The sequence below is a fragment of the Gekko japonicus genome, unplaced genomic scaffold (assembly GCF_001447785.1).
Source record: "Gekko japonicus isolate JY-2015 unplaced genomic scaffold, Gekko_japonicus_V1.1 scaffold138, whole genome shotgun sequence".
Classification (NCBI taxonomy): domain Eukaryota; kingdom Metazoa; phylum Chordata; class Lepidosauria; order Squamata; family Gekkonidae; genus Gekko; species Gekko japonicus.
Genome location: NW_015163096.1, coordinates 285,202 through 298,135, shown reverse-complemented (window position 1 = coordinate 298,135; position 12,934 = coordinate 285,202). Strand labels below are relative to the sequence as shown.

The 12,934-nt window shown below is 42.1% G+C and overlaps 1 protein-coding gene across 1 annotated transcript in view; it reads left to right on the top strand.

The window, feature by feature from the left end:
* VAPA (VAMP associated protein A) overlaps positions 1-12,934 on the top strand; it is a 48,586-nt gene that overhangs the window by 26,074 nt on the left and 9,578 nt on the right. The window contains exons 3-5 of the mRNA XM_015406611.1: positions 2,892-2,995; positions 3,840-3,920; positions 9,359-9,535. Coding sequence (XP_015262097.1) covers positions 2,892-2,995; positions 3,840-3,920; positions 9,359-9,535 — 362 coding nt within the window. The remainder of the gene's footprint in view (positions 1-2,891; positions 2,996-3,839; positions 3,921-9,358; positions 9,536-12,934) is intronic.

Below are 12,934 nucleotides of genomic sequence, written 5' to 3'. Positions count from 1 at the left end.
GCCATGCAGTTAACACTCACCTGTCCTGTGTTTAAGTGCTCCCAGATTGCTGGTGACCCATCCACAGCAGCACCTGCATTTGCAGCTCAAGGCATTGTTACTGCAAGGCAATGAGTTACAGGCTCGTATGGTTCACTGCATACAGTGGAGCAGCTCCCAGACCCCCCCCCCCCAAACACAGGCACACCTTGTCTTTTCTGTGATCTTTTACCATGGCATTTCAGGAGCTATGGTGTTGCAAGGCTGTGGCTTGTGCTACCCCACCCCTGAACTCAGTGCTGGTCTTGCTTGCAGGAGATGCTATTGTGGCACCCAGCCTTGAGCAAGGGAACTGGGGGAGCAAGTTTGGGATTGTTGCCATTGCTTACTTGTCAGTGTTTGGTTGCCTCATGGTTTGAGCCTCTGAAGGTGGGGTACCTGTTAGGGTTCTGGAATGGGAGAGGTCAGCCACAGAGTACAGACTTTGCTTTTGGCGTTGTGTGTCAGCACCAAATGCTCACCCTGTAGTGCTCTGCCTGTGCTTTTCCCACCACCAAAGTGCCTCACTGCCTGCTCTAAGTCTGCATGGCAGGGAGCTCCGAGACAGAGTTCTGTGCCACGTACCCTAACTACTGAGTTTCAAGGTGTCCTGGTGGAGGTTTTTGTAGGATGGAGGGGGCCACGACTGGGTGCTGGAGAGGGGGCATGGCTGGGGAGGGAGGTGAGTGTCCAAGCCTGTAGTCAGCATCCTGAGCTCCTCCAAACCTAGTGGGTGAGGCTGCAGCAGCAGGGGGAAGACTTGATTTTCAAGTTCAATGGGTTCCTATGGGCCACACCATGTTTTTTGTTGGCGTAACATTCTGCCTCTGGCAGTGAGTGTTCCCAGGCTGAAAGGGCTCAGGGAGCTGACTAACTCTGGCCATGTCCCCCAAAACCGCCCACAATGATGCCAGCACCGGGGGGGCCCTTATGCTGTCATATCTCGGACATATGCCGACATACAGGTCAGTCGGCTCCCTGAGTGCTTTCACCCCCACCCCCGGAATGCTCTGTTAAACTCCTTCATCTGCAGTGTAGCTGAAACGGTGTCTGGATTCACAACTCTGGCCTATCCTGGCACCTCAGTTACGATGTGAGGGATGGGGTTTCCTTTAAAGACTCCCTCCTCACACTGTAGTTGAGGTTTTGTCAAGTCTTCTCTTCTCGTGCTTTAGTCAGTTTCTTTTGTGATGGATACATTACGAGCTGTGAATCTGGCCCTCAGTTTTAGTAAAGCTGAGTATTCAGCCCATGAAGACCCTGGTAGAGTGTATGGAGATGTTTAAATGTGTCCACATCAATGCTATACAGAGGCTTATTTCAATGCTGGGATTGGAAAGTGGGGAAGTTTAAACTGTCAATTTTGTGTGAGCGTGTGAAGAGGGGAAAAAAGAGAATAGTATAAGTGCTGGGAGAAAGTGACAATGTGGAAGAAGAGTATATATCCTTATGCCCATTCAGCTACAGTGCAGCTTTCCATGAATGCAGGCATGAACTCTCTCTCTCTGTGCCTGAATGGAAAGGGATGGAATCCGCTTCCCTCTCTTCTGCTTTGTTCTGAATTTTTTTTAATGTTGATACTATACTTCCAGTCCCCAATACCGTATTTCAGAGTGGTGATAGTAAGATGGTTCTATAACAAGTTGTGCCCACCATTATCAGATATTTCCATCTTCTACCTCCAGTTTTTAGTTGATATTACTATTACAGCACAGGTTGTTATGCAGAAGGATGACCTGATTTTGCAAGAGGACTTTGCACTAGTTGGTTTTATCAGAAAATATTTATAACAAGATACAACAGATTCCTAGAAAATGCGAATTCATTGTAAACAATAAGGTAAAGGTAAAGGTTCCCTTGCTCGAAAGCCTGTCGAGTCCGACTCTAGGGTTGCGGTGCTCATCTCAGTTTCAAAGCCGAAGAGCCAGCGCTGTCCGAAGACGTTTCCGTGGTCATGTGGCCGGCATGACTAAACACCGGGGCGCACGGAACGCTGTTACCTTCCCACCGAAGTGGTACCTATTTCTCGACTTGCAATTTCTTGCTTTCGAACTGCTAGGTTGGCAGGAGCTGGAACTAGAGACGGGAGCTCACTCCGTCATGCGGCACCCGGGTCTCGAACTGCTGAACTACCGACCTTCCACAGCCTGCAGTTCAGCGTTTTAACCACTTCAGCCACCGCAGCTCCTCAAACCTGTTTATTGAAACAAATCGTGTTTGATTTTTCTATTGGGAAAACATACTCTTACTTCACATAATTTTTTTGAATATTAAGTGAAAATGTAATGCTTATTGTTAGGGGAGTTTTGAAAACCGTACTATACCCCCCCCCCCCTTTCCCATCTGGGAAAGAAAAAGATTCACTCAAGACTGTCAGGGCATGCAGTTTTGATAGAATGATCATTGTGATGCTAGCAAGGGAGAGCAAGCTGGCATACTGAACAAGATTCAAAGTTTTTCTTTTATAGGATCAAACAGGCAAAAGGTCAGGGTCTAGAATTCCAAAAGAAATTTCACCTTAAACATAGCTCACTTTTACCCTCCTTTCAGAGTGCATCTTGCATTCTTTCCAAGGGGAAAAGGAAAATAAGCCCTTTGCACATTTTTAATGGGAGATAAGGATGGAACAGACCTGGACCTGAGATTAGGTTGTTTAGCGATCAGCAGGTCAACGAATAGGTTTTTGAGCAAGGATGGGAGGAAGGAAGAAGCATCCTAAGATATTGTAGATCAACCTTAGGCTCGCAAATCAAAAGTCATTGTAAGAATCTTAAATCTTTGCTCAACTCTTAACAGTGTAATAAAATATTTTAACACTTATACAAAAATCAGTTGTCTGTCTCTCCATAATAAATATCTTGTCTGTTATACAGTGATGTTACAGCCCTTTGATTATGATCCTAATGAGAAGAGTAAACACAAGTTTATGGTACAGACAATCTTTGCTCCACCAAACATTACCGATATGGAAGCTGTGGTAAGTAAATTCTGTCATAGAGTTTTTAGGCTAGTAAGGTGAATTGTGGGCTTCTCATTAATATGGCCACAGGATGAGATTCAGCACAGTTCATATGGATGGAAACAGAGAAAGAAGCAACTGAAATATGAGTGGGGCAGTAGAGCGAGTTGGGCCACCTAGTGGAGGAGACGAAAGAAAGGGCTAAGAAAAGGGTAGGTGTGACTGGCACTCATCCCTGCTACATGGTTACAACCCATCTGAAATGCCCGAAGAGTCACTGCAGTGGTATTTAGACAAGTTGGCCCATATCTTTTCCCTTGGCTAGTCAATTACTACATCATTATTTTTCTTCTGCCAACAATATCTATATGCGGATAGGGAGCTGTTTATTTTATTTATTTACTACATTTATATCCCGCCCTTGCCAAATGGGCTCAGGGCGGGTAACATCAGGATTCACCCTGGTGTCTTGTTTTCGCCCCTTTGTTCTGTATCAAGTGATAATGTTGAAGTTTTTATTCTGTAGAGCAAGGCAAAACCTCCTCTTCCCAGGATAGGAATATGTAAAATCAAATTGCTTCCTTGAGTGCTCTGTCCGAATAAGAATATTCATAAGTAAAATGGTAATTTCTTTCTATCTTTATTTCCTAGTGACTAGAGCTTCTACGATATTTGGTATCTACTAATGCAAAATGTGCTTGAGGCCAGCTAGTGAACTTGATATTTGGGCCTGAGTTTTGTATTTCCTGACCTGACTCACCACCTTTGGCACAGGCTCTTAAGCACTGTATCAAACCAAACGTGTGAATGAATATGAAGGCTGAAGCAATTAAAATGTAATGACTTTTCACTATTGTTGCAGTGGAAGGAGGCAAAACTTGATGAATTAATGGACTCCAAATTGAGATGCGTATTTGAAATGCCTAATGAAAATGATAAGATGGTAAGTAAAAAAAATAACAATACTAAATACCTAAACCTCTTAAATTCTCTAGGAATTTGTTTAGTTTTTTTAAAACCTGAAGGATTTATATATTTATATCAAGTAAGATAAAATGTAGGACTCTGGAACCAGAGCCTCAATAATGTGCAGAAAGCTTTGTAATTTTACCTTTCTTAGCATATAAATGGTCTATTTTTGCATCCTTCTTCATTGCACTTCTGGATCAGCAAGCCCCATATGAAATTGGGCAGGGGCTATTCCATGCTTGGACTGTCCCCAGCCAATAGTGTCATGGACGTAGCTTTGGAATCAGACTTCAGTCCATTGTGAGTGCATGTTAGTCAGCTATGAATGTAGGCTGTGCCTCAGTTGATGAGTAAAGTGGGCATGATAGGCAACTTTATCATATGGTCCTGCCTGGCTGGTATTGACTTACTTGGACGATAACATACAATCCTTTAGGAATGGAGGTAGTTCTAAAGATAATAACAATATGGTAATATGATCATGTTCTTAAGTGTACTTTTATTTTGGAGTAGGGGAGATCTTGTAGTACTTCATGGTCTCAATAACTGTTGTAGCTGTTTCAGTAAGTTATAGCATTTGATCATTTAACAGAATAGGAGAATCAGTAAAAGAAAGCATGGACTGTGTGGGCATGCATTTTTCCTTTGCCTATGTTAGTTAGACTGTCCCTTGGGTTGCCTGCTGATAATATTTGTTTGCCAGACAAACATGGGGAAATTGGTACAAGAGCAGTATATGGATATCAGGCTGCTTGCAGAGACTAGATTTGTTGAATCAGCCAAGATCAGGAAATAACTATTTGAACATGCCTTTAATCTTTGCTACTGTAACAGTAGTTGAGTGTTTAAAAACTTCTGTGACTATGGTTGTGCTGTGAAGCTTAGATTGCTTACATTTAGTTTGGTATCTGGTAAATTCTGTGAAAGGGCCCAGGAGCGTTTAATATTTTGTATGCTGTTTAGGAAGCAGGATTGTTATCTAGTAATGGGGTTAAAAGTTGCAGTACTTGCCTGTGGCTCTTAAACCTTTATTTGCCCCTACAAATCTGTTGCCTTGTAATTTTCTACCAGTCAGGTGTCAAAGCTGTTTTCACACAGTTCTTGTTCTGTTCGTAGCAAAGGTGCATGTGTGTCCAGAATTCCACAGAGGTTATCATGACTTTGGGATGTGGTCTAATGCACAGGTACCGTGTTTCCCCGAAAATAAGACACTGTCTTATATTTATTTTTTCTCAAGAAGACACACTAGGGCTTACACCACAAATGCATAGAAATCCTGCTAGGGCTTATTTTTGGGATAGGTCTTATTTTCGGGGAAACAGAGTAGTACAGATGTACATGGCTAGGTTTGTGAAGAAGGCATAGCTGACATCCCAGCAAATAGTACAGGAATGTAGTAATTAGCAGGCAACGTAATTCTTGTCTAGATACTCTGAAATGCTTCCATAACTAGCAGAGGAGCAAGCTTTAATTTCTGGGGATGAAGCTGTGTATCTTGGCATATTTCAAAAAGCACTGGTGTGAACAACTAAACAGAGTATTACTCATTTTGTCTGTCAAGCACTGAAGGTTTCCATTTTAAATTATTGTTGTCAAAGTTCTTTGGCAGTACAGCTTCATTATTTGGAAGACCAGGGAATAGTCTTGAAGGTACTTCCGCTCTTTAAACAAGATTCTCTAATATTGTTCAGTCATGAACTTTATAGTAAATTCCAAAACAAAAATACTATAGCTCAGTTTTCCCAGTATCTGACATGTACTATATCTGACCATTAGAAAAGAAATAGTTATCTAACATGGTGTATATGACCATGTGAAGGTACGCTAAGAAGATGGGTATTTCATGCCAAGATTATGTGGTTTTAATGAGAGAACTGGGTCTGTTCAAATAAAATGTTAGCCTTTTTCTCAGTTCCTGACTTTAGGCTGAGATCCCAAGAACCAGCAGCTCGGCTGTGTATGGTTGTTGGGGTTTTTTGATGCAGAAGTTCTGCTATCAAGAGACAAGCCACTCTTCATGATTTAAACAGCTTGTCTTATCAGCAGTGGGAAGTACAGCAATGGAAACAGCAAAAATGTCCCATGTACACATGCTTCTTTTTTGATCCCAGCTTTTATGGTAATACATTTAAAATACTGTTAAAAAAAGAAGTTGCGTTTTTGTTGTGCCTTAGATCTTAGTAACAGGCAAAAGTACTGCAGAATACATTGTGTTGACCATTCAGTGAGCATTGAATGGTCACACAATGTATTCTGCATTACTTCCTCCTGTTATTCTCTAAGATCTAAGGCAGAACAGAAATACAACATCTTTTTACAACATGCAACACCAATTATAACGAGCGTCACTGACCATATTTTTCTACCTATTTTAAAAATGGAGAGCAGGGCCAGCCCTGCACAACAATCAGGTTTGGCAGATATCAATGGATTTTCAAACCAAAGGTTGTATGTTACTCTTGTATTCCTGTCTATATGCTCATTTCTGCATTCTGCCTCTGCATCCCACCCCAGACCTCAACAGTGTCTCTCGTTGGTGGTATCCAAGTCAGTAGGCATGGTCATCAAAGACCTCCTCTTTAGGAAGGACACGTTCCACTTTTTTGTTTTGTTTTTTGTTTTGTTTTTTGAAACCACAATGCCACAGAAAAAGCTAAGCAGTCACCCTGTGCCTCTGCATGTACTAGAAGTTTACAGCATCTCCCCATAGGAGTAAGAAGGTATACTGGCAACATGAATTATATTCTTGCATGTGCTATGCTGATTAGGGGTGTGCAAACACACATACACCCGGTATTTTTCAGGTTTGAGTATATTGAACTTGAAAAATATTGGCATTTCCTGGTATTCCCAAATCCTAATACAAGTTTGGTATTCGGATTTGGGAAATATTTGGGATTGCTGAGTATTTTTGGCTCCACGATACCCTATAGGGACTATTATAGTCAATGGTCTCCATAGGCTATAATGGAGAATCAATCCAGGGATATCTGGTGCCTTGGGTGGCTGTTTTTTGAGGTAGAGGCACCAAATTTGCAGCATAGCTACTGGTGCCTCTCCTCAGCCCCCTCTCCCCAAGTTTCAAAAACATTACACAAGGGGGTCCAATTCTATGGGACCCAGAATGAGGCACCCCCATCCTCCATCGTTTCCAATGGAGGGGGGAAAGGCATTTAAAGGGCTCGCAGTCCCTTTAAATGCCTTTTCCAAGCTGCACAGCTCTGCAGTAGGTGGACTCTGAAAGTATTTAAAGGGCTCGCAGTCCCTTTAAATGCTTTCTCCAAGCTAAGAGTTCATTTTGAAAACATTTAAAGAAACAGAGAGCCCTTTAAATGCCCTTTATCTGGTGGTCCTGAAAAATCCCGAATATTTTTGGGATTTTTCAGGGTGGCCATTTGTGGATAGCTGAATTGGTAGCCTACTCGGTAACCAGTTTTTTGGGCTCAATTTATCTCAAGGGCACACTGCTAATGCTGATGCCTGTATCCTGGCTCAGTAGACTAGAAGCCAAATGTTGTCAAGGCACAGGGTGGTGTTAGTCTGGTGGTAATGGTTTCCATATAGCATATATGCCAAAATATTTGATTGCTACTAGCAAAGTTATAACCTCAAGTGTCTGAAGCCAGCTTCTTTTTACCTGTTCCTGTGCCTTATAAGCTGTTGCCTGACTGCTTGTGCATAATATTTATGTTTTTCTAAGTAGCAGAGTGGGGTTGCAGAACCTAATCCTTTAGGTTTAGTCATTCCCCTAAGCCTTGCAGTGAGAGATCTGCTGAGTACTGAGGGCATGTCTCACCTGCCACCTCAGACTTTTTCTGCACCAGGATCCACATACATAACTCCAGTCAGCAGCAGCGTTCTTCCAGTACCTTCAAGTTATAGCCAGAAGATTGACATGATGGATCCAGTCAGTGAGGTCAAAAACAAGATGAATCAGGTTTGTTTCAGGGAGCTGAAATCCCTAAGACTTTTCTAGCATCTCTGTAGATTATTAAGTCAATTCAAGTTAGTTAAGAAAATATCAAAACTAGCCTTAAGTTAGAACAGAACAAGAGATCTGGTCAAGGACATGAAGATTTCTAGAACAGTGGCAGTCTTATGCTCATGCCCCTTTAAGGTACTGAATTTGCACTCAACATTTGTATAATTGGATTTTTTATGGAAAGGAATGTAGCTAGGACTGAAATGCATATCAGGGAGCAAGTGAGAGACATCACTTGGGAGAAGAGAAGAAGGGTCACACAGCTGTAGTAACTATGGGAGGAGGGAGCAAGTTGGTCAAGGCACAGAAGCCCAAGACTTCCCTGGCAACCAGAAGCTAAGGCCGTGGTGTCTCTCTCTTATAGTCTGCATTGAAATGTCAGGACAAGCTGACATTAAGAATGTGCATGAACTTGATGTGTTGCTGGGCTCAAAAATGCACAGAGCATGATGAAGGAATACAGGTTTAAAACAAACTCTGACCACTTGCAGTGCTCAAGTTCAGTTATGCAAGACAACCAGAGTTTGCTTCCCCCTTGTACATTGCGATTCCAGGCCTAGATTAAATCCAGCCAACAACCAGAGGAAGGTGCACTGTCCCCCCCCCCCCCCATTTTCCAGTCCACCTAGCAGTCCTTTTGGATCACAGAAAAATGATTCCACAAGACACACCTGGACAAAAAAAAACGTGACTAATAGAAAGGTAGAAAGTCCTTGGCCCTCTTCTGCAAGAGGGGATGCAGAGAAATCAACATCTACTTAGTGCCTTCTATTAACAATTGGTTGGATCCAAGCCATGGAATTATTATATTAATAAATGGTTAATGTGCTTTAAGTCTGTAACAGTAGCCATGACATTAATATTTGTAGTGGACTGTAACAGAAGATAGTAAAACCGCATAATTGCTCTAAGCACTTAAAGCGTCTTCAGTTGCCTTGTGATTTGGCCTTGTAAAACACACAGTGGCATATTACCGTTCCTGATCATGTAGCTTTCTCTTCTCATGTTCAGATTCCCTTCATCTTTCTATTTTTCAAGCTGTCCATGTTGCAACATGGCATCTGCATCAGTATTAACATGAACCATGGTTAGCTCGCGGGAACATGTTATGATAATGTGCATTTCAAATTTCCCAACTACAGTTAGGTAGGCTGAAACGTTGTCTCTGTATGAGCCCATTATACACATAAGTTCCATGGAATACTTTCTTTTCTTAGAATGAGGTGGACTGGGTAAAATGTTCTGTTCTTATACTTTTAATCCCATTTGACTTTATTATAACAGAAGTATAACAGAAGTAGCACATTCATCTTTTCCCAGGCTTTTCATATTGAAAAATGTCCTTGTCAAGTGGCAGTAAAATTGAAAAATGTTTAATATTAATTTTGTTTCTGCAAATTAGATTTTGAAGCAATTTTTAATGTTTGCAGAATGACATAGATGCAAGCAAATCTGCTCCAGTCCTGAATACAGCTAAACAGGATGGTCCCATGCCGAAACCACACAGCATTTCACTTAATGACACTGAAACAAGGAAGCTAGTAGAAGAATGCAAAAGACTTCAGGCGGATGTGATAAAACTGACAGATGAGAATAGACACCTGAGAGTAAGTTTCATGTAACCGAGATGCAATATGTCCTTAAACAGTAAGGTTGGACTATGATTGCAAAGGGTTAATGAAATCCACTTTGAAATGATTTGAATTGATGAAATTATTCAAAAAAACTGCTCTGTGCAGAAAGGGGGGGTAGACGTATCCTAACTTAAATATAAATGTGTTGTTTATATCCTTTATTACAAAGCTCATCCCATTGTTCTTTAGTGAACTACTGGATTTAGTCATAGCAATTTTCTGTTCAGATTAAATGTAATTCTGTGACTTCTGTATCAGCTACAACAATTGTTTGAGCACAACTTGACAGAAAGAAAAGAATTGGACATAAAATAGTTTTAAGTATAATTAGCCATTTCTGATTGGCAATCTTGTTAGAACCATAAGTGCAAAAATTGCTATCTTTTATGGAGGCTGGATTTTGCACTCTGAGAAAAAGCTGCTCAAATTTTCACAAAGCAGAACACTGTGGCAAGCACTGAGGGAACTTCCAGGCCAGAGGAAAAAAGCTTGTGTAGAACCTGAAATTGGTCATTAAGACTTTTCTCTTTCCAGCTGCAGTTAAAGTTTCCCCGGATACTCCAGTTGGTTCAGGCTATGTCAGAGGTGGCCAAACTTGCTTAACGTAAGAGACATGTAGAATAAATGTCAGATGTTGGAGAGCCCCAAGACATGAACAAATATAACCCACACGTTTTTATTGAAAACTATGCAAATTTGCTTTTTATTAACATTAAATGAGACTGCCAAAAATAAAAACAAAAGGGGTAAAAACAGATATAAAAGAGAGAAAGAAAGATAGAAACAAAGTGGGAAGAAAGCAAATAGATGGCAGGGAGAGAAGGAGAGGTGGAAAGAACTTTAACTTTAAATGCATCTTCCAAGACCCCCCCCCCCCCCGCTGGCTTGGAGAAGGGATTTAAAGAGGCAAAGGCCTTCAAGCTGGGTGTCTTTAAGAAGGAGTTAAAGTTAAAGTTGCCTATCCAGGAAGGAGAACACTGGCCGGGAAAAGGAAGACCAATCGGGGTGGCATGCAATGTTCCCTCTAAGCTGTGGAGTCTTGTGAGCAGAAATTCTACTTTGTGAGCTACTGTCATTAAAGGTGTGAGCGAGCGATTTGGCTTCTGCATAAATTAGTTTGCTCTGGAGCCAGCCTTCCTGAGCTGAGACAAAAATGTGTGAGCCAGAGGCTAAAAATCTGTGAGCTAGCTCACACTAACTCAGCTTAAAGGGAACACTGGTGGCATGCCCCCCTTTCCCTTCCCCAGCCACCTTGCTGGGAGCTACATAATATATGTGAAAGAGGCACATGCAGCTCCCGAGCCACAGTCTGGCCACCCCTGGGCTATGTGTATTTTAAAGACTCGAATAACTTTCCTTTCGTTGGGGTATCTTAACTTGGTTAGAGTTAAACAAGGTACAATTAAAACTGTGTAATATATTGATCACTTCAGAAAGTTAGTGGTAGAACTCCTGATGCAGATACACATTTAAAACCTATTTGCCTGGATCCTAAGCACCACACACAGAATTAGGCTCTCAAAGTGGGACTTCCAACAGCAACTCTTAATGATGTGCCCTGAAAAGCTGTTGCTTGGGCAGCACTCCAGAATGGCGTTTACAACATGGGAAGTTGCATATGGGGGAGGGGTTTTTTAAAGTAGAAGGCTCAGACTTGACTTCTGTTGGATTCATCATTTTGGCTCTAACTTTCATTCTAATTTAACACCTCAGCCTTAGAATGCATTTAGATGGTTATTGAAAAAGATTTATAAAAATAAGTTTTATTGGATATTTTCCAAGGAGCAGCAAAATATGATTATCTGTTGACACCAAAAAACTGATCATATACCATCTAGTGGTGTGCAAGAAATTTTTTTGTTTTTTAAAAAATCGGATGTATTGGACCCAAAAGATTTGGGTATTTCCCAATATTCCTGAATCCCAATACTTGTATGGTATTGGGATTCAGCAGTATTCAGGAACCCTGTGGGTACCATTAAAGTCAATGGCAAATCTATCCTGGGGTATATTCAGTGGTCAGGGGGTGGGGATTGAGGTAGAGGCACCAAATTTGCAATGTAGCTGCTGGAGCCTCTCCTCAAAAGAACCTTCAAGTTTCAAAAAGATTGGACTGGGGGGGGGGGGATAAAAAAACTTGTTTAAAAATATTGTTCAGTCAAACCAGTTGCTGTCTTCACTCTTCTCCAGGCAGGCAGGATCTGATCCAAAGTCCACAACAGAGTCTCTCAGGCGGCAGGAGTCAGGCTTAGAGCAGCAGCTGAAGCCAAAGCCAGTGCACACTCTCCAAACCTCTCTCAGCAATGGAGTCTAGCTCAGCTAAACCCTTTCTTATATGCTCTTTGCCCATGCACAGAAGAATTAGAAAACCCCCCACAAAACTTCTGTGGTTGCTTAAAGAGCAGTGTTCCCCCTAACCTGAAATCTTATTTGTCAAATTGCCACTGCTCCTTCTCCCTTCCCTCTTGTTCCATGGGAAATTGGTGGGGAAAGCAAGTTAGTTACTTAGTTGAACTTCACATTTGAAGTCAACAACCTTACACCTGCAATATGGTGCCATTTGCAAAAGCATTACCATGATTGGCTGTAAGGCACTACAGCTCCCCCTAAGGTACTTTAGCCATTGGGCTGCAGAGATGTCTCTTCTAGGGATGTGCAAAAAAAAAAAATTCGGTAAAATTCGGATTCGGGTTTATTGGACCCGAATTTTTTCGGGAAACCCGAAAAAACCCGAATATCTATACCGGTAAAGCATAGATATCTGAAAATTTTCGGGAATCCCGAAAAATTCGGGTCCATTGTAACCAATGGGGCCATTGAAGTCAATGGCAAAAATCCTCTTGAAACTTTGCGGGGGGCTGGGGGGGAGGGGGTTTGGGATAGAGGCTCCAAACTTGGAGGGTGCTCACTGGAACCTCTTCCCAACATGCCCACCAAGTTTCAAGGCGATTGGACAAGGGGGTACAATTTTATGGCCCCCCAAACAGGTTGCCCCCAGATCAGCCTTCTGCAGTTTATTCCCGGTTTGCCGCCGAAATTCGGCGGCAATTCGGCAACATTGTATCATATGGCCCTTGGAGTTGGAGGCTCCAAACTTGGAGGGTGGTTACTAGAACCTCTCCCCAACACACCCTCCAAGTTTCATGAAGATTGGACCAGGGGGTCCAATTCTATGGGCCCCCAAACAGGTTGCCCCCATCCCATTGTTCTCTATGGTGGGAAAAAAATTACATTTTTTCCCACCATAGAGAACAATGGGATGGGGGCAACCTGTTTGGGGGCCCATAGAATTGGACCCCCTGGTCCAATCTTCATGAAACTTGGAGGGTGTGTTGGGGAGAGGTTCTAGTAACCACCCTCCAAGTTTGGAGC